The following is a 21,547-nucleotide window of genomic DNA, read 5'->3' on the forward strand; positions in this document are numbered from 1 at the left end:
TAGACTGAAGTTTTTTGAGCAAGAAAGCAGTAGAGAGGAAGCTGATTATTCCTTGCTGAGTATACATAGGGAATGCTGCTGAAAATGGCATCCCTGTGTTAATTCCTCTCCCCAGTAATGTTTAGGAATACAAAGCCAGTTTCCAGATATCAAAATATCAAGCGTTTCCTCCTCCCAGCAGCCAATAATGTGGTGGGATAAGCAGTGGAGGTGTGATAAATGTGGAACTTGGGACTCAATTTACTGCAACTATTCGAGATCTGTGACTGACAGGTGTCATCCTAAGCAGAATTAACCCTTCAAAGCCCATTCCCTTAGAAGGGTATATCTGCTTAGGATTGCACTGCCAATCTACATTTTAAAAAATGCCATGGGGGGCCCTGATTCTGATTGGTGGGGCAGATAACAGAGAAAACAGAGGAGGGGCAAATAACCCTTTCCTCCTGAACTGTACCTATATGCGTTTCCCCATGGGGTGAATGACACCTGGGGGAAGAGAAATTGGGGGAAATGGCACACCTGGAAAAGGTGAAACCTCTCCCCACCCCCAAGTGACTGCTTTGGAGTGAGCTCACCCTGAGCCACACTTTTATTCCCGGCGACAAACTCAACCCACACAAAATCAGTTTTCAGTGATGTTTTGCACTGTGTACACCTTGTCCTGGGCATGCAAGCAAATGAGTTTACACAACACATCCGAGGTTTTTCAAAGAGTTTACTTCTTCCTTCCTAAGCCGGCTGACTTTTACTGTCGCTGAGAGACCCCAATGCCTTTCTACGTTTTTTATTGCGGAACATGCTGCGATTTACAAGGCACCAAGGAAGCTATATTCCCATCAAAATTCACAAATCACTGGGACACATTCAATAGAATTGATGTCAAAACAGCCTCGGTGATTCAGGTGGAAGGTCCAGCTACCCCAGCAAACTGACTCCCACAGGGGCCAGTCGGCTGCTACTGGAAAGCTCTCAAGCAGGGCATATAGTTGATAACCATCCCTACTCTTTCTCCACTGCATCTGGTACACAGAGGTATACTGCCTCCGAACATGGAAGTTCCATTCTTAGCAATCATTGCTCATATTCATCGATAGGTCTGTCCTGTATTAACACAGGCCCCATGTCTTGACATGACAATGCATTTCTTCATGGTCTTGGTTGCAGGCTAAATTTTTACCAATTGTAGTATCTGAAAGTGCCTGGGAGGTACAATGCGTGGTTCCAGACTGCTTCCGATGACTTTTCAGAAATGACTAGGAGGGAAAAAAATGGGTGTTTTAGGCTACAGCTGTCATTTGAGTGTGCTTCTGCACATCATACCGTTTATACACAAGAACCAAGAACATTCCTCCAAAAAGTTTCCCCCAGGGTTTTATCTCCGGAAGGTTGCTCTGCTGTGTGGAAGAATTGCGCTGCAATAGCCCAGGCGTTGCGACAGATGGCGCTGCTGCACTCTGTTTAACCAGTTGGTTTTTGCATTTGAGACTGCAGAATGGTTTCTGCAAAAATCGGGTTCCCGCTGGCTTATGCCTTTTAATTCCGAGTTGAAAAGGGATCTTAAGCGGTTGCTTCTGGATTAAGGGTGAATGTCAGAAATGCTACTTCAGAGAGTGGGAAGGAAGGGAAGCCCGAAGGTTTGCTTGCTTCAGGGCACACGCATAAATGCACAGCTAATATTTTATGTATCTCGTGTTTATAGCCACCATCACCCTGCCTTTCTCACTGAGACCCCAGGCGGATTACACACTGCAAGTGAAATACAATATACTCAACAGCTCACTTGTGCTGAAAATTTCAGTGTGTCTATTGGGAGGCGGGGAGGGAATCAGCCTGTATTGTCAAGTTACTGCAATCCGTCAGCAGAATAAAGATCATCTGGGGCATGATATTTGGGATATTTTACAGGGATCGTGGTCATTCCTTGGGAGATGACTTAGCTAGCCAGATGACCGAACTGACATGATGCTAGCAGGCTAGAGGATGAGATGGGCAGGTGCAGCTGGCTGAAACCAGAAAGGTGAGGAAGAGATCAAAAGGAGACCGTGAAAGGGCATGGTTTTTTTCCTAGGCAGGGGCAGTAAAGCAAAATGTGCTAGTAAAGGGTGTGTGTGTGTGTGTGTGTGTGTCATGTTCTTGCAAGGAGACAGCAACATTTCTTAGGGGACAAGAACAAACAGGGGAAAGTCTGATTTTCTAGTTTAAAAATAGTATTTAAGCTCTATTCCGGTATCTGGGTACAGTTTCCAAAAATGAGTTTTGAGTGACAGTTTCTCTTTAGGCATAATGCATCGCATACAAACATACACATACACAATGTTTGGATTGGAACATCTTCGATTTAGTTAAATTTTTGTTGGAGGAATGAGCAGCTCGTAAGATTTGCTCTACCTATTGAGCGTTTTGCGTAGGTCGAGGTCTTTTGGACATTTTCAACTGGGTCCAGAAAGGGAAATTCTTCTGATATGTAGAGGGATATTTTACACAGAAGGTTTGTAGATGGTGGTAGAATAACAATAATAACAACATTCGATTCATGTGCCACCTTTCAGGACAACTTAATGCCCATTCATAGTGGTTTACAAAATGTGTTATTATTATCCTCACAACAATCATCTTGTGAGGTGGGTGGAGCTGAGAGAGCTCTGAGAGAGCTATGACTGACCAAGGTCACCCAGCTAGCTTCAAGAAGAGGAGTGGGGAATCGAACCTGGTAGTTCAGATTAGAGTCCTGCCGCTCTTAACTACTACACCAAACAGGTGTTAGGTTTTGGGAGAGAGATTTGTATGCATGCATGTATAAATGTTGCAAGCATAAAGATAAAGAGGGAAGCTAATGAAGTCCCAGGGAGACCTTAACGCCTGGCTGAGTCTATGCAGTGAGCATAAAGGAGGAGTGGAAACTAAAAAAATATCTGACCCCACCAGCCCCAGTAAAAACAGGGCTGCAGACCAACAACACTACAGCCAAAGTAACCAGGCTTGTTTATTTCTCTTAATTCTGGGACACCTCTTAGCTCTCAGCAGAGAAGGTGAGTACAATATGGTGTCAGCAGTGGGACTTATTCCAAAAGTTGCCTTTATGATGGGAATCACATCAGAACAGGCCTTTTATAAAAACTGTAACAACCTGGATAGTTACTTACCAATCGTAAGAAGTATCCGGCTCTCCAGTTGTTAATAACTGTGAAGGCAAGCATAGAAGAGTGGCTCAAGGTGGTTTACAACTCCAAGATTAAAAACATACAAACATACAAAACATAAAAAATGCACTTAAACCCTATTTATTCCCCTTCCCCAAGACAAAAAGCCTACAACTTCAACCTCTTTAAAATCTCTATCAAATAAAATGGCCTTGCAGTGTCTTCTGTAGCAGCCCCACTAGACCAGACTACCCTGATCTTATCAGAGCTCAGAAGCTAAGCAAAGTTGGCCACCATCAGTACTTAAACCATGAAGGAAGACTGGGGTTGCTACACAGAGGAAGGCAGCGGCAAACTACCTCTGCTCAACTCTTGCCTTGAAAACCCCAAGAAGTGGGGGTAAATTGTAGATGACTGAGGAAGGCAATGGCAAACCACCCCAGAACAAAAATTCTGCTAAGAAAATGTCGTGACGCAACGTCCCCCCATGGGTCAGTAATGACTCGATGCTTGCACAGGGGACTACCTTTACCTTTACCTTACCCAAGGACAATGCCCCCCATACCTCCTCAAGAAACCTGTTCCTCAAGCTGTGAGATGCTCTAGAGAAGGAACAGGCTCTGGCAAATATCAAGAGGCCTTAAGTGGGAGAACATCTAGAAGGGGACACCCAGGAGACCCTAGGGGAGGAGAGATGATCCTTCATATATGAACTTTATTGTGAGCATCCTTGAGAATCTGTTGCGGAGCAGACTGTCAACATCTTCACAACTCACCACTCTGAGAAATCTCTGGCCTTCCAGGCATCCATGACCTCCGCAATGTCCCCTGCAATCTGACCACTGGGTAGCCTGAAGTCATCCGAGATGTCTTTGTTGAAGTTCCCACAAGGAGCACACATCTTTCCAGCTAGACTGTCCTTGACTCTTACGGATACTTCGCCATCAGGACGGAAAAGGACCTGCATCCTGGAGCTCTGGTGAATGACAACGGTGTCTTCCGATTGGGTGATGGATACAGCCTCGGAGACATTCAGTGGGAGCTGCACCAGAAGACCGTTGACCTGAAAGGCAAAGAAGGAAGTATGAAGCAAAGTGGGACTGAGCACCAGCTGTGCAACATCTCTACCCCCACCTTCCAGAGAAAAAGGAGAGAATCCAGGGACCCACTGGGAATGAAGCATCCTAGATCCGGGGATGGGTGTTCTAGTTGGGGTTTCATTCTGGTAGGTTGTGAGCTATCAGTAGCACACCGGCTGCTGTAGAATAGCTCATGCATTCTCTAGAAGACCCAGAAAAATCTCATGCAAAAATTAGCTGTAGGCTTTTTAAAAATAAAGATACTGCGTCATAACAAGTTTGTTCTCTGCACTGTTTCTCTCTCTGTTTAGCAGAAAGCTTTATTTTGGGTGTTCTTCCTAGGCCATGTTCCATTTTCTGGCACACTTCCAAGTTCTGCTTCCAGGACAGAATCAAACGTGGCCACATTCTGGGGCGGGGGAGTAGCTATAGAGATATTTTTCATTACACAGCTCTCAGTAAAGAAAAGATTGGCAACCTCAGCTGTAGGATAACTATGAAAACGAGAGGTTGCTGTATAACAGTGACTTAAAATGAGATGGCTACTGGCTAAGGTTTGCACACACAAAGAAGGCTGTACCAAAGGGGTGGGTTCCATAAGAACTTGCTTTTGGCCAGGGATCTGCCATGCTGATTGGTCAAGAGCATTGCCATTTGGACACAACAGTGCAGGTTGGAAATGGAGCTGCAGTACACTTATGATTATTGATGGCAAAATAGGGTAGGGAGCGACAGAAGGGCGCCACTGATAAAAAACTGGTTTCAGAAAATATGGCATCCTTTCTTTTTCTTTTCTATTACTGTTCATTCAACCCAGTGGTTTCAAGCAGCTGCTAAGAATTTATGTATAGGCAGTTAATGGGAAACTACCCATGTAATGATAGGGTTTATGCAGTTGCTTTAGAACATTTCAGTATTTCTACAACGGCAGCCAAAAATCTAGCAACCCTATATGTAACTCATCCATCTTCATTGCTCAGTAACCTGGAAGTCTCAGCAGTTGGAGAAACAGAATCCTTACTAATTAGGGGGGAAATCAGTTCTTATCTAAGTTTTAAAATTCAGGACAGCTTAAAAGTATGTGGCCAACGGATTCGATACCATTAAGGTTGCAATTACAGGTTCTCTCAGAGTATGGAATACCAGCGTATCTACCTGACAAGACTGCGGATGGTAAAGCATTAAGATGCGCCAACATAAAGTTGCATCTTTATTTAGGTTATGTTAAATCCGAACTGGTAGGGGAACGCCAACTGAGCATCCTGTGCTTGTATGGAAAATCACTGCTGCTGTTCAAATACATTTAAGCAGGGAGAACATGTTATTCACTCAGTTGTAAACAATTGGTAGTGATAGGAATCTGAAAATATATGCATATTATTTATGTATTTGGCTTTCTAAAAAGTGGTTATTTTTTTTGCAAGGAAATGTGTTAGTGAGGTTATGGCTGCTATTTGTTGTTTCTCCAATGTATTCTTTGTTTTAGTTCTGCTGATGCTTTTGTATGTATCTTATAATAAAATCATTAATGAGAACGAATTCCAAGTAGAGATGTGCATGGACAGCAATACGAACAAAAAAAGCCACGAACAGCCCAATCTGCTGTTCGCGAACAAGCTGTTCGTGAGGCCCCATTCTAAACGAACAGGTGGTCGTTGCAAGCCTCGTTCGTTGCTGTTCATCAAGCCAGACAGTCTGGCACCTGCAATCAATTCCCTTGGCAACTTAGGCAGGGATTGTCTGAACTCTGTCTGAACTCCTGCTGTTACCCTGGAAACCCCAATCTAAGCCCAATTTAGCTTGACAGGCAGGTCTTCCTTTCAAGCGTGGAGCTCCAAATTTGTTACAGCAAGGGAGCAAAGAGCAGGGGGGAGGGGGGCTCCCAGCTCTGGTTTTGCAGACAGTGGAGAGGGAGAGACAGTTGTTGACATTTTGAGAGAGAGACAGGGAGAGTGCATTGGAGCTTGAATTTTGTGTGTGTGTGGTGGGATAGGGATCTACCTCTTCAAGTTCCAGGGCTGCTGCCAGGCTCTGGGCCAAGCTATTATTTATTATTGGTACCTTTTCTGCTGCCTGCTCAGGTAAGGTTTCTGGGAGTGGTGCGGTAGGGATCTACTCCTTCAAGTTCCAGGGCTGCTGCCAGGCTCTGGGGCCAAGCTATTATTTATTATTGGTACCTTTTCTGGTGCCTGCTCAGGTCAGGTTTCTGGGAGTGGTGCAGTAGGGATTTTGACTTGGATGATGGCTGGAGGAGAGCCTGCTGGCCCCCATGAACAGCCAACCACGAACATGTTCATGAACAGGGCCATGTTCGTGGTTGTTCATGAGTCCCTGTTCGTGGATGGCAACAAACAACAAACATCATGTTGTTGTTGTTTTTCTGTTCGTGCCCATCTCTAATTCTGAGTGGGAATATAATGAAATGGCTGTTTGAGTGGGAAAGGGCATCTGATAATATCTTGACATGTCCTGTTCTGAATTCTCCTTACCCAAGTCTCCAAGTGGTTGGTCACTGTGATGAAAGCTTCCCGGAAGAAAACATAGATGGCTGTGCCGGCTGGCACACTGTCCTCATTGCATTCACTAATATCCACCACCACCTTGAACCAGGAAGGAGAGTTCTCATCGCAGTAGGAGGCTAGTTTGTAGACACCCGTGGAGAGGAGTTTACCTCTGGCACCATCAAAAGAGGTGAGCCAGGCACCGGGGGTGATCATGCATTGCCCTTCCTGCTTGACACAGTTGCGCACTTTGCCAGCGAGCGTACAGGTCTCTCCCACGCCACAGCTGCTTTTCTGACAGATGAGCCTGCTTGAGGGGTGACAGGCACATTTCTCTGAACAGTTCCCAGAGAGGATGGTTTCTCCAGCCTGTAAAGAAATTTGAGGCATCATAAAAGATGTTCAATTTCTGAACAACAAAACTAGTGTCCTATCATTAGCATTAGATCAACTGGTAATACTTAAATAAAAACAAAAACTCCCAAAATATGCTTAACTTTATGGAAAACTATAAATGTGGCATAGGCAGTCCAAATGGTGGGGTATTCTTAGATATAAAAGGTAAAGGTAGTCCCCTGTGCAAGCACTGAGTCATTACTGACCCATGGGGGGACATCACACCACGACGTTTTCTTAGCAGACTTTTTACGGGGTGGTTTGCCATTGCCTTCCCCAATCATCTACACTTTACCCCCAGGAAACTGGGTACTCATTTTACCAACCTTGGAAGGATGGAAGGCTGAGTCAACATTGAGCCGACTACCTGAACCCAGCTTCTGCCAGGATCGAACTCAAGTCGTGAGCAGAGCTTGGGCTGCAGTACTGCAGCTTACCACTCTGCGCCACGGGGCTCTTACTATTCTTAGATATATTAGTTGCTATAAATAAAGTTGGTAGCACTGCCCATTCTATCCCATTCTATCCTATCCCATGTGAATTGAAACTTGATACAACTGATTAGGCCCTAAATTCCTTGATCTTGGATATTGTTGATGGGGTCCCCAGAGTTTATAGGCAAAAGGAGGTGTGGACTACATGGTTTGTGCAGTCTTCAAGCTGCAGTAGTGTAGCCTAACATTCACACCATGTGGTCTTGCTTGCCTTTGGCCCTTCAAAGTTAATTTAGGACACTGATTTATTGTAGTTGCCCCAGACACAGCCACCATGGTAGAGCTTGTGAAGAATTATTCTAGTTTTCCTAATGCAAAAAGTCTTACAAAGAACTGAAATTATAGTTTTAATATTCATTTCCATTCTTTCCAGTTACGGATATTTGGGGTTTTTCAGATTGTGCTGAGCGGCAAGTTGGGAGGGCACGATTTTCATGAATACTTTTAATACTAATTAAGTATGAAAGCTCGAGTCTCGATCCTTTGGGAATGTTTAGGAGATCACTGCAAAATTAAAGTGTTTGATTCTACAGAAAGTATTCTTGGAGGACCCCACAAACAGACAAACATTTAGCTCAACCCTAGTTTCAGCTCTGTTGTGTTGCAGGATCCTTCTTGTCTGATGCACAGCACAGAAGGCTGATACTATTGCCTAAATGTAGGTAGACAGAGGATAATGGTTGGGAGAGAATTTATGGAAGGACTCTTCCAAAGGGTCTTGCCAGGTATGCCTGCTAGCCTACCTGCCATGAATGTATTTTGCATACTGTACTGAACCTCTGAGAGTATATTAAGTGTATTCTGTATTCTGTACTGATTCTCTGAAAGTATGTGCAATGCCTACTTGCGGTTAGACTCGTAGCTGCTTTGCTTATCTTGCAGGTGTCCACTTTTGCTTTTGGAGCAGGCTAGAGAATGGCCTTGAATACCAGCTAAAAATGACTCCTTTCTTTCTCTCCTTTTCTCATGTCTCCCTATCCCACCCCCACCAGTTCCTTCGTGCCAGAATCCTAACCATCCCTATCCTAAAGGCGGGAGCTTACCCTATAACTAACCTAGCCTTTGACACAACTTCAAAGCAGAATGGAGAAACTTAGCCACCTTCTCGGTGACATCATGAAAGGAATCGTTCAACAGTCTATAGACTGTCTATAGGAAATCATGGAAATAAGCTCTAAACGTATTTATGTATTTGTAATGCAGTATTATTTTAACTTTGTTCTTTCTTTTTTGTAAGTGGATAACTTGAATTGCTGCTATATGCCAATAAAGGCGAACTTGAACTTGACCTTGAACTAACCTAACCCTCACTATCCCCGTCACCTCTGCCAATGCTATTGTCTGTGTACACTGAGGCAGATGGCTCTCTAATAAAGCAATTTAAACTCTTACACTGGAGTGTTTGCAGTGAAGTACTATTGGGATCTAACTACCAGAACCTGACAGGTCTGCTGGCTGCTCTGGAGTCATACAATTGATGCAGTTAATGTATTTTGCAGACAGCTGTCAAGAAGGAAATACAACTGGGGAATCTGAAGAGCAGGTGTGATTCCCTCTGGTTTCATCTGGTGGCTGGCAATGTCATTTTCTCCTCTGGCCTGGACGGCCCAGGCTAGCCCGATCTCATCAGATCTTGGAAGCTAAGTAGGGTCAGTTCTGGTTAGTACTTGGATGGGAGAGCACCAAGGAAGTCCCGAGCCTCTATAGAGAGGCAGGCAATGGCAAACTACCTGTGTTGTCCTTTACCTTGAAGTCCCCATGGGGGCTACCATAAGTCAGCTGTGAATCAACAGCTTTTACACATGCAATGTCACTTTGTAGCTGAATGGCACACCCCCTACAGTAAACCCATTTTTCCAGCAACACTCATTCATAGGACTAAAGTGCATTGCAATTACTTAGGGGAAACAGAACAGTCTGCTTAGTAAGCCAGTACTCACCTTGATGTAGTGCCCATTATATGAACAGCCACACTTGTCCATGGAGACGCATTCCTCCCCATCAGACACATACCCAGTATTGCACTGGCATCCTTCAAAGCACTCCCCAGTGCAGAGAGAGGGAGCCGATAGAGCTGCACAGGTGTAATCACAAGATCGGGTGCAAAGCTCATAGTGGCTGTTGGCTGGGCAGGAGAGAGCTGAAAGGAGCAAAGCCATATGTCAAGAATGGTGGTAGAATTTGACATTTGCACTTGAGGACCCTGTGGCTCAGTGGTGGAGCATCTGCTTTGCATAAGAAGGTCCTAAGTTCAGTCCCTGGCATCTCCAGTCCAATGAATCAGTAGTAGGTATGGTGAAAGACCTGAGAGCCATTGCCAGTTGTCCAGGGTGATCCCCAACAGGGTCACCATGGCGCCTGTCAATGCATTCCCTGGCACCTGCTTGCATCTTCCCCAAAGCAAAGAGCCAATGCAGGTATTCCTCCACTTCATTGGAATAGGAGGTGCCTCAGAAAAGCCCAGGAGACATCACCTTTGTGTCTGCAGGGAGCAGCCACTCAGAAATGGCTGCCTCCATCATAATAGCCTGCTTTGCTTAGAGACTCCCAATGGTATGTGATTGGACCCAGTCCATATGGCAGCCATTTTGAAATTGGTCCCACTCCCCCATGGCAGCCATTTTGTTGCCCACTCTTCTAAAAATTCCCAAAGTGTCCACAGGTTCAACAGGAACCTTGTCATAGTTAACAGGTTAGTTACATGCCAACAGAGTTCTTTGCCTTACATTGCACTCATATGGGAGATGAGTAATAATGGTGGCGGAAGATTAATTTGCAAACTTACGACAAAAGGAGGCTGTTCTCCAGGCTTCAGTTTTGACTCCATTCAATTGGCATACCGCTGTGTAGGCCTGAAGGCTACGGCAAAGGGCTTCTCCATTTCCATTGGCTGCACACATGTCATATACACAATGGCTGAAGTACTCATCAGGGTTGACAAAAGAGTGACAGTCTCTGAAAGGACCCGACTGGGATAGGATGATTCTACAGGAAGTCTCATACCGTGATGTCTTGGCAGCATCACAGGTGGGGCATTGCTCACCACAGTCATCGGAGCAACTAACATCATCCATGGAGACCTTCCAAGAGGTCCCAAACTCGACCACATTTTGAGCAAGATTCCCATTAGGCAGCATGAAATCATCATTTATGTTACCATTGAAGTTACCACCCAGACCACACATCTGTCCTTGGTAAATGCTGGGGACAGACACGTGAACGTAAGAGAAAGTGTCATAAAGGATTGTGAAACCAACGGATGACTTGATAATGATATTGTTCCCTTCCTGGGTAATCCAGAGTTTCCCAGCATCTCTGCTCATTGGCAATGTGTGTAGCTCTCCATCCACCTGCATCAACAACAAAGAATATCAATAGAGTATTAGGTCTGATCTCACACACTTGATGAGATCAGAAACCATGATCTCACACACACCTTGCACTATGTTTGTGCACATGGTATTCTTCATAAATGATCAACAGATAAGTAGCAGACTATCACGGGAAAGGAACATACCATTGCCTTCCACTTCATTCCTCTCTCAAGGACAACAGTGTACCCATGAATCGAAACCACAACAGTCCTTATGAAAACAGATGGACTGTCATTGGATTTTTCATTCTCCACCACCACTGAGAACTTCTCTAGGTGAGGATTCTCAGTGCACACTTGGGCTAAGGTGTAAGTGCAGGAGCCGTGGAAATCAAAACTTCGTCCATCAAAGGTAATGTAATGAGGATCACCCGATGCTATGCATGTTCCGTATCCCACTGGGTGGCAGCCTTGGATGCCATTCTCCACCCTGCATTCTTCATGTGCTCCACAGGAGAACTCCTGACACTCAACCACTCCATGGTCAATGCAGTGACACTTCTCCTGGCAGGAAGAGTCTGGGTAGAACTCCTGCCCCTTCTTGTAGTATCTGTCTCGGTGCACACAGCCACACTCTGCAAGAGGGACACACTGATCCCCGCTGAGGATGAATCCGGAGTCACAAAAGCATCCTTCTACACATGAAGCATCGCAAGTTTCTGGTGCTGAGAGACCTTGACAAGTGGCAGGGCAGCTGTTTCCACAGAGCTCATAGTGGGAATTCCATGGGCATGGAGGAGCTGGAAGGGAAGGACACAAGGAAAGCTTTTCACAATGAAAAGGCATTCCAATAACAGTATCAGCAAATATTATGGTATACTTCTACAGAGTCAAGGGAACCATGATTTGAGATTTACAATGCAATCCTAAAAAGGGTTTCCCCAGTCTATGAAATCAATGGGCTTACCCCAGTCTATGAAATCAATGGGCTTACCCCAGTCTATGAAATCAATGGGCTTAGACTGGAGTAACGCCTTAGGACTGCACTGTTAGTGATGCGCTGGCAAGGATTCTTAGTTTACTTTTTAAAGAAAATTTGTAAGAAAAATGGGGTCCCATGGTTGGAACTGGATACCTGGGATAAGAGGAAGGCATGATGGGTTTGTCCTTTACTGTAATATCTTGACGAAACTTAAAAATGCATGGAAGTGAGAGAAATAATGGAGCATTTGGAGAAGGGGAGGCTCACTTGGGATGAGAAAGAGCAAACCATAGAAGAGTTTTCCTTGAGAATTTCCTAGAAGGGGAGCCCTTCATTGTAGCACAAACAAGCTCCATTTCTGAATGGGATTTGTTGGTATGATGCCATCAGTAGTTTAATGAAAAGTCCAAATAGCAGATAGATTAATGGCATGCATTAAGTATTAATTTGCTTCATTTATTCCCTTCCTTTGTCCCCAGTGGGATCCCAAAGTAGCTAATATTGTTCTCCTATCCCATTTTATCCTCATATCAACCCTTTGAGGCAGGTTAGGCTGACAATGTGTGACTACCCCAAGTTCACCCAGCAAGCTTCTATGGTAGAGCAGGAATTCAAACTTGGGTCTCTCAGATCATAATCTGACACTTTAAATCATGACACCACATTGTTGCAGATCATAAATGCAGATTTTCAAGAAATAATTGAGTAGACTTCAGGGTAGTATTTTGTAAATATGCAAAAAAGGTAAAGGTACTGACCCATGGGGGGACATGCATCACAACGTTTTCTCGGCAGACTTTTTACAGGGTGGTTTGCCATTGCCTTCCCCCAAATATGCAAAAGTAATCCTATAATTGGACTGAGTGATCCTATAATTGGACTGATATTACACAGACATCAACTCCTCCCCATTCCTTGAAATGGAAGAGGAGGGAACTGAAATTCAAGCTTTAGAGGAAATAAAGAATGGGGATGTGATTGGTCAAATGATTGTAAATAAAGAAATGAATAATCAAGCTGGGGATGAAATGGCCCTGGCGCTTAATTTTGAACAAGGAATGTGCACTATCCTTTACATTTTCAAAAGCCACCGCTTTCCTCTTTGCTCAGAATCTGCAGAAAATATTTATGTAAAATCAATGTATTTCAAAAGTTTAGTGCAATTTTCTTAGATTTTTTTTTAAAGAGAAGGAGTAGAGATTTTCATTGCAACATTAGGAAAGTCCTGCTGTGACATAATCTTTGTTCAGACTATGTTTTCACTGAGGACCAATGAATAAGCATAAGAGGGATAACAACATATTGGTGCTGTGAGTATGATTTCTTTATATAAAGGACATATTCAACTGCGTTAGGATCATGAAATTGTCCATATTGCTCACCAGCTGTCCGGTTGAGGCAATTTCTAGCCCTGCTAACTGAGCAGACGATCTATCATGAAGCTGTCCCAACCCTCTACAGAGACCTCCCCATTTTGTAGAGTGCCATGCATTAGCTGCTTAATTTCTCAATGAAAAGGGATTCAGTAGACTCAATGGCCCTTTTCACACTACTTACTTGCTTCCGAAACATCGCGATATGTAGCGGAAAAAACTCGGAAGATAGCATCTTCTCACGAGAGTTTTGAGCGACATCACGCAAAACTCGCGCGACATTGTGCAAAACTCTTGTGAGAAGATGCTATCTTCTGCGTTTTTTGCGCTATATATCGCGATGTTTCAGAAGCAAGTAAGTAGTGTGAAAAGGGCCAATACTTACTGCAGAAGGAGGCTGATCTCCACTGCCCAACTGGGATGCCTTGAGCTTGGCAGGCTGTCACGTAAGCACTGATGGCACTGCAGAGGGTATCGTGATGGCCCTTGTACAGACAGGTGTCAAAGACACAGTCATCAAAGAAGGACATTGGATCAATGGCTTCGTGGCACTGCCTGAATGGTCCATCTTTTCTGACGAGGACCCCACAATACTTGTTACTCTTGTAGGCTTTTTTCTCTGCCTCTCCGCACACTTGGCAGTTACTGGTACATCCCGCTGAACATCCTGGGACATCCTTCACTTTCCAGCTATCTGCAAATTGGATTTCGTCCCTTGCCTGAGTTCCGTCCTTCATGGTGAAGTCATCGCTGGCATCCTGATTGGCATTGCCGCAGAGCCCACACATGCCGTTGGCATAAGCTTTAGGAATAATGACCCTGGCGTAGCTGTACCAATCAAAGCTGACTCTCAGGTCGAAGTCTGTTTTGATGAAGCCGTGGACTCCGCTTATGTAGACCTTCAGCTTATTTTCATAGGAGAAGGGCAGGTCCACAAAGACACCATCGACCTACAGGACATGAGGAAAGAGATTTTCAGTTACTCTGGAATCTAGGATTTTCAGTTACTTTTGAAACGAGGTTGTGTAATATTAGCTGAGTAATAAGATACAAAATTTAGAAGTTGCTGCGTGAACCAAGTACAGAAGGGCATGATTTGCCAAACAGCCATACATCCTACTGGGGATGAAAGGTGTCCAAATGCTAATAACGTAAGAATTTGAACTATAGAAATAATACTACAGAGCAAATGGAATCAGGTGTAGTGTGTTTTGTTTTTGCATATGTAAGTTGGGCCGTTTCCACACGGCTTGCCTTATTCGTCAAAATAGCGAAATCTCGCGCGAAATCTCATGAGAAGAAGCTGTTATCGCGCGAGAATATGCTGTTATTGCACGAGAAGACGTGATAACAGCGTCTTCTTGCGAGATTTCACGTGAGATTTCACTATTTTGCCGAATAAGGTGAGCCGTGTGGAAACGGCCCTGGTTGGAGGTGCTGGTGATAGCAAGCTTGCCGCTTTAGCCTTGGGGGAAGAGCAAACAAGTCAGCATAAAACTGAAAATGTAATCAATGTTATCTCTATTTTCAAAAATATTTTTCTTTGGGTAAGCCTAAGAACAACCCTCCCAGATCAGACGAATAGTCCATATAGTCCAGAATCCTGTCGCTTACAGCAGCCAACTAACTGCTCTGGAGGGTCAATGAAGGCGGCGTATAATCCAAGGCCCTTTGCTGATGTTGCCCCTAATACTGGGTTTTAGAACTTTACTTTCTCTTAATATGAAAATTGCCTTAACCTGATTCCGCACACGTTGGATAATGCACTTCCAATCCTCTTTATAGATAATTTGGAATGGATTTTTTTGTGTGCGGAACAAAAAAATCCACCTCAAACGATTCATAAAGTGCATTGAAAGTGCATTACCCAACGTGTGCAGAATCAGCACTGGATAGACCAGGCTAGCCCGATCCTGTCAAAGCTCAGAAGCTAAGCAGGCTTGAATGAGAGACTACCAAGGGAACAACAACAACATTTGATTTATATACCTCCCTTCAGGGCAACTTGATGCCCACTCGGAGCAGTTTACAAAGTGTGTTATGACAATCACCCTGTGAGGGGGGTGGGGCTGGGAGAGCTCTGAAAGAGCTGAGACTGACCCAAGATCACCCAGCTGGCTTCAAGTGAAGGAGTGGGGAATCAAAAACGGCTCTCCAGATTAGCATCCTGTATCTCTTAACCACTACACCAAACTAGAATCTAGGGTTGCTATGCAGAGACAGGCAATGGCAAACCACCTCTGTTAGTCTCTTGTCTTGAAAACTGCAGCAGGTGATGGCACTTTTCCGCCATTACTCCCTAAGACAAGCCATTGAATCTGTCCTCCATGAATATGGTTAACCTTCTGGACATCTGGCTACCTGTCAAATTTATCCCTGAAAATCCCTGCCTAGCAGTGCCCATTATTTACCACCTCCCCCTAAAAAATCTTTGCTTCTTGATACCCCAACATTTGTACCTGCATCTTGCGTGGATAGTCTTGGCTCAAGCTGATGGTCATATTGTAGACTTCCAGAGTCACGACTTTGGTGAAGGACACGGCCTTGTTGCCTCGGTGGTTGTTCTCCACGGTGACCGAAAATGGAGCAAGGGTGGGATCCTGGGAGCAGACTGCCGCCATCTGATAAACGCAGGTACCCTGGAAGTCATACTTCTTTCCATCAAAGGTGGTGTAGTGAGGGTCTCCAGTTCCTATGCAGGTGGAGTAAGTCGTTCCTTTGCAGCGACGTACTCCATCCACCGCAGCACATTTCTCGTGGGCTTTGCAACTGGCTTTCCAACAAGTCACTCTGCCTAGCTTAGGGTCACACTTGCAACGAGACTGGCAGTTTTCATCAGCCCAGAATTCCTCCCTGGGCATGTAGTGGATACCGTTAGAGATGCAGCCACAGCTATCTACGGGGATGCATTTGCTGTCGCTGAGAACATAACCCTTGTCGCATTGGCAGGTCTCCATACAGGGCAATTGGCAGGTGGAAGGAGCAGATGGGTCAGAACAGGTGGCTGGGCAGGCACTTCCACAGGCCTCGAAGTGGCTGTTGTCAGGGCAGGTGCGGCTTGCTTGGGGAGAAAGAGTAGATTAGATTTTATCAATCGTGATATGGGCTTGTATATTAGACAAACTCCTAAATGACCACTTTCTGCTTGCTTCCACAATTCATCCCTTTTTTGAAGTGGCTCACACTTCTGACTCTGCTTGCTAATGTACCTTAAAGGCCACTAATGTATCCCAATATCTTAGCCTGGAGGGCCTTCTGGCCTCATTTGAGAACATTCTTACTTACACCATTCTGCCTTTACTTGCTATGTGCACAGAGTAAGTATGTAATCATGTGCACACAATTGCCAACGTACATGAATTTGGCTTTTTGGCCCACCAATATTTATACTCCAGTACATTTAAACCACGGGACTGTTGTTTTTGATGGAACAGACCAAGATGGTTACTACACTGGGATTTCTCACTTTTGTTGTTGCCCAAATGTTACATGTGCTGATCACAGTCTGATTTAGAAATCATAAAGACAAAAAGGGGAAGAACTTTGACTCATGGTGTTTACAGTATTATGACAGTTCCCCCTGAGGATGTAATGGGGCAGAGAAATCCAATTTCCCCCTCTCTTCCTTGCCTCTCTCAATCTGCTCTGATCATCCCCTCTTCTTCCCCATTTGCCTTCTCCCTCCTCCTCTTCCTCCACCTCCTCCTTCTCCTAACCTTTTCTGCTACCTGCTGCAGGGTTTTCAGGGCGGCTCTGAGCATGCACAGTCATCATTACTAACTTTTGAAGGATCTACCCCCTTAGTATAAAAAAATACTAAGATTGTTCTGCAAATCTGGGGAAGAATTGCCCCAGGTTTAGGGAGTCCTAAGTGGTGGCAGCTACTGGCCACTTACATGCATTTTCCCAATCCACACCAGCTCTTAGGTACGGTGATAGACTGATAAATAAATAGCACTTGAAATTGTGTGTGGAAAGCTGGAGGAGAGGACATTAACAATGCATTGACCCATTTCTGTAGAGCAGCATTCCCCAACTTTTTTGAGCATGCGGGAACCTTTAGAATTTTGAGAGAGGGTGGTGAGCGGAATCCCAAAATGGCTGCCACAGGAAGTGACACCAAGTGACTCCTTCCTCACACCTTCTGGGAAGAAAGAAATTCTAAAGAGGGAATGGAATCACACCCTAAGTAAGAAAAGCTCTGGTGCTTAGCAGTCCTCCTGATCCTCCAGTTGAATACCCTCTCTTTTGAAAGTCATCACCCGGTAACAAGCCTTGCCTTGCAATGGCCCCTCCCGCTTTTTGAGAGTACCAAAGGGAAGTGTTGGGGTACCCATGGGTGCCATGTTGGGGAGCTCTATTGTAGGAAGACATATCACTACAGTTTCCCCTGCTTCTTATCTGACTACCTGCAGTGCACTTTCATGAGATGTAACAACCAAAGAGAAGCCAAATGCAGGTTTCCACACATTCAGGCACTGCCCTTCTCTGTAAAGAGTCCTCCGCAATACTGCCTGTACTTGTTTGTTCCTTCTTTGTTCTTAGACTCCCCAAATACCCCTGGTCACTCCTCCTAACTTTTGTAGTCTCCTTTCCTCTCATTTACCAGCTGATATATATGTTCTTGGGACAATACCTGGAAGCAGTGTCTCATTTGTCCAGTGGACTGGGTGCACCAGTTCACAGTCGGATGCTGTTCTCCAATCAGCTGTAGTGATGCCCTGTTCTTGGCAGGCGGTGGCATATGCCTCCACCATTTGGCACAGTGTGTCTTTCCCCCCTCTGTTTAGACACAGTTCATGGATGCAGTCACGGAAGTACTTAGAAGGGCTCACTGTGGGATGGCATATGCCAAAGGGTCCTCCTGAAACTTGGTTGATCACACCACAATACTTTTCGTGGCTGTACAGTTCCTCCTGTCTCTCATCACAGGCCTCAAAACAAGCAGAGTTCTGATCTGGTACTTTCCAGCTACTAGCCCATTCCATAATGGAAGAGGCTTGGGTACCATTGAGATAAGTCATATCATCATCTCTGTCTTCGTTGAAGTTCCCACAGAGCCCACAGGTGGTGCCATAGTAGCTACTCGGGAGAGTCAGCACGATAGCAAAGTCCACGTCATACATCATCCGGAGGCCAAAATCTGTTTCAATGATAGGCAGCCCATTGTTCTTGGAGATTTTGATTTTTCCTTCTCCCAAGGTGGTGGGGAAGCTGCCAACTACATCGTTTACCTAAGGAAGGAAAAAAAACATATTTTTGACACATGGCTGCCATTGAAAACTGAGGAGAAGCTCCTGCCATCAGATTTAGAGCAGACCACCAGTGACTCAAGAAGGTTCCTTAGAAAATTTTGAAATGGCAAACTGGGCTGCATCCACACATCATTGGATATTGACCACCCATGATCACAAGAAGCCACCTTAAACTGAATCAGACCATCGGTCCATCAGGGTTAGTATTGTTTACTCAGACTGGCTGTGTGGCTTTCCAAGGTCTCTTGTGGAGGTCTTTCACATCACCTACCACCTGATCTTTTTAACTGGAGATGCCAAGGGTTGAACCTGGGACCTTCTGCATGCCAAGCGGATGCTCTACCATTGAACCATAGCCCCTACCATTACTCAAGGTTGCATTGCCCCAGTTATCAACACCTGGATTCTGTTGTGTGAGCATTATCCCAAATTGGGAATGATTGCTCTAACGTAGTGCAACATTCAATGATGTGTGGATGCCAGCCTGCATTGAATCCCTCAAAAAAGGTAGTATATTAACACATCAAATGAATGAACGAATGAAAAAACGAATAAACAAACAAGCGAATGAATGAACAAATGAATGAATGAAAGAATGAATGAATGGCAGATTACCCCTATTTGCCACAAGTTGCAGTATTTTTCAAAAAAGTACCCAACCTGCCTGGGAGCCAAATAGACTGCAAAGAACTTCAACTGCCTTGGAGTTGGCAGGGAGTGGCACGTGAGAAAGGAATCTTGGGATGGCAAAATGTATGGAGCCATCCCTGTGTACCATCCAATTTAGAAATTCTTTCCCCTAATTCCAGATGTGAGGGGTTGCCTGTGATCTCTTAGTGGTGAGTAGTATGCATGCTTTGAGGTGCTCTTAATTTATGTGGTCTGGACTCTTCTGATACCTTCTTCTCCATTAAACCCGGTTTTTTTGCACTATGAAAACTTCTGAGCTATTTGCTGGACATCATTCAAACATATTATTCTTAAGGGTTTAACTAATTCATGGAGATTCCTAGACTTTTCCATGGCTGTTATGACAACTTTTCACTCGCTCTTGGTGGTTTGTCTCCTACAACACAGTTAACAAAGGAGCCTGGAGTCTTTCTTACCATGATTTGGGTACCTTCTCCCAGGCTGATGGTAATATTATAATCATACACATTGATACGAGTTAGCTGCATCTTGGAGGAGACCTTGTGGTCCGTGTGGCTGCTCTTCTCTTCAACTGTGAAAGGTACAAGGTTGGGGTCGCTGCTGCAGGACTTCACAAAGGTATAGGTGCAAGGATGTTGGATTTCTACGATGAGGCCATCAAAAGTCCGGATATCGTGGGATGTGGAGCCCTGACAGGTCCCCATGTACTCATGGACACAACTTGGTTGACCATTCTGCACTTTGCATGTTTCCTTTGTTCGGCATTGCAGTGTTTTGCAGGGATCTGCAGTGGGTGAGAAACAGAACTAAGGAATGCTAGATAACCTGAAGCAGACAGTTGGTGGATCCCCAAACACAGTCATGCAGTCTAATGATATAACAAGTGGCCTTCAAGCCTTCTCTTGGAATAAATTCTGTGGGTCTTAGGCAAAACTGGGTAAATGGATAAAAGAAAAGAGATAAGAAAGAAAGGGGACAGCAGGTATATCGTTACCTTTTGCACAAACTGCTGGGGAGCCGTATGCCTTCTCATTTCCAACTCCAACACTCAGCAGCCCAAAGAGGGAGCTGGGGTGCTCCACTGTGTGGACTGCATATCTCTGGCCTAATCTGTGTGACGTCCAGGAGAATTCCGTGCCAGAAACCGGACTCCACTGGAGATTTCTCAGTGGTCTCTTATCTAAAGTGATCCCAGAAGTCTCCGAAGATTTGGCAATGATCAGTGCATAGTTCTCAAAGTGGTCATGCGCATAGATGTTGTAGGCCTGACAGTAGCTAGAGACATCGGGGATTGCCATGAAGAAAGGGTCAAAATGGAGGTTGCCGTGAGTGCCACCATCACTGAAGAAGGTAACTTGAATGCCCGAGCTAGCGGAGAGGGACATGGCGGTGGAGCCTTGAATGCCATGCAGGATTGCTCGAGCAGCAGCCACATTCCGGATGCTCCTGCTTTCTCCAGTCTGAGCAATGACACGAGTGTTTTGGGAAGTAGAAACATACACTATGTCATACTCTGTGTCGAAGGGTAGAGACGGGACGATGAAGGTGGTACCCCAGCTAGAAACCGGCAACAGCTGCTCAGAAACATGGTCGCAATGGAGTTGTCTAGAGACGCATGTGTGGCCGCTATAGACAGCCACTGGTTTCTGAGAGACTATTCGAGTGCCAGAGACATCCACCTCACTTTGTAGCTGGACAGCTTGGTAAGGACTTAGTGCAATAGGGATCTTGTTCCCACGGTAATATGTTTTCCCCTGAAAAGTAACAGTTCCTTTGGGGTAGACATCAATGGATGTGGGCTCCTCCAAAGCAATGATGGCAAACTCTCTGTAGCGATCTGTACCTACAGTTGGAGTGATGATGTAATACTCTGTTCCTAAGCTTGTCACGGGATAGACAATGGTAGTATCAGCTGAATTGGGTTTACTGCTAATAGAGAGGATGGAGATATCTTTGTCGGCCCGGACAATGACTGTGCTGTCAAATAAACCGGTTCCAACCATCTCTGCTTCACGTGGGATTTTCACAGACAGGGTCTGACCATCATTAATCCTTGCCACTGCTCTCAGTGCTGGCCGCTTCATAGAGATGGTGACAGACGTGTCAGGAGCATAGCCTGAGATCATCAGTGCAAAATCCCCTTGTGAGGTTCGTTGCAAGCCGTTCTGCATGAAAGCTGTGGCAAACTCTTTCCCTAAAGGACTCGAGGAAAAAGTCCTTGGGAGCAGGCTGGCTATCAGGAAGGCAGGAGCAATTGGCATTCCTAATAAGGAAAAATAAAGATTTGAGAGAGCGCTGAAAAAACTTCACTGGCTTTTAGAACGTCCGCAAAGTGAGTATGCCTGGACTTTATGGGAGTCTGT

The 21,547-nt window shown here is 45.0% G+C and overlaps 1 protein-coding gene across 1 annotated transcript in view; it reads right to left on the reverse strand.

Moving 5' to 3' along the window:
- Positions 1 to 700: 700 nt before the first annotated feature.
- Positions 701 to 21,547, reverse strand: part of LOC129342936 (IgGFc-binding protein-like) — a 67,646-nt gene continuing 46,799 nt past the window's right edge. Inside the window, exons 21-32 of the mRNA XM_054998894.1 lie at positions 20,179 to 21,447; positions 19,640 to 19,968; positions 17,915 to 18,512; positions 15,738 to 16,339; positions 13,664 to 14,228; positions 11,128 to 11,723; positions 10,396 to 10,960; positions 9,551 to 9,750; positions 6,709 to 7,089; positions 3,917 to 4,203; positions 3,144 to 3,181; positions 701 to 1,253 (exon numbers count right to left, since the gene is read on the reverse strand). Coding sequence (XP_054854869.1) covers positions 3,175 to 3,181; positions 3,917 to 4,203; positions 6,709 to 7,089; positions 9,551 to 9,750; positions 10,396 to 10,960; positions 11,128 to 11,723; positions 13,664 to 14,228; positions 15,738 to 16,339; positions 17,915 to 18,512; positions 19,640 to 19,968; positions 20,179 to 21,447 — 5,399 coding nt within the window. The 3' untranslated portion in view covers positions 701 to 1,253; positions 3,144 to 3,174. The remainder of the gene's footprint in view (positions 1,254 to 3,143; positions 3,182 to 3,916; positions 4,204 to 6,708; positions 7,090 to 9,550; positions 9,751 to 10,395; positions 10,961 to 11,127; positions 11,724 to 13,663; positions 14,229 to 15,737; positions 16,340 to 17,914; positions 18,513 to 19,639; positions 19,969 to 20,178; positions 21,448 to 21,547) is intronic.

Source organism: Eublepharis macularius, chromosome 15 (genome assembly GCF_028583425.1).
Source record: "Eublepharis macularius isolate TG4126 chromosome 15, MPM_Emac_v1.0, whole genome shotgun sequence".
Lineage (NCBI taxonomy): Eukaryota > Metazoa > Chordata > Lepidosauria > Squamata > Eublepharidae > Eublepharis > Eublepharis macularius.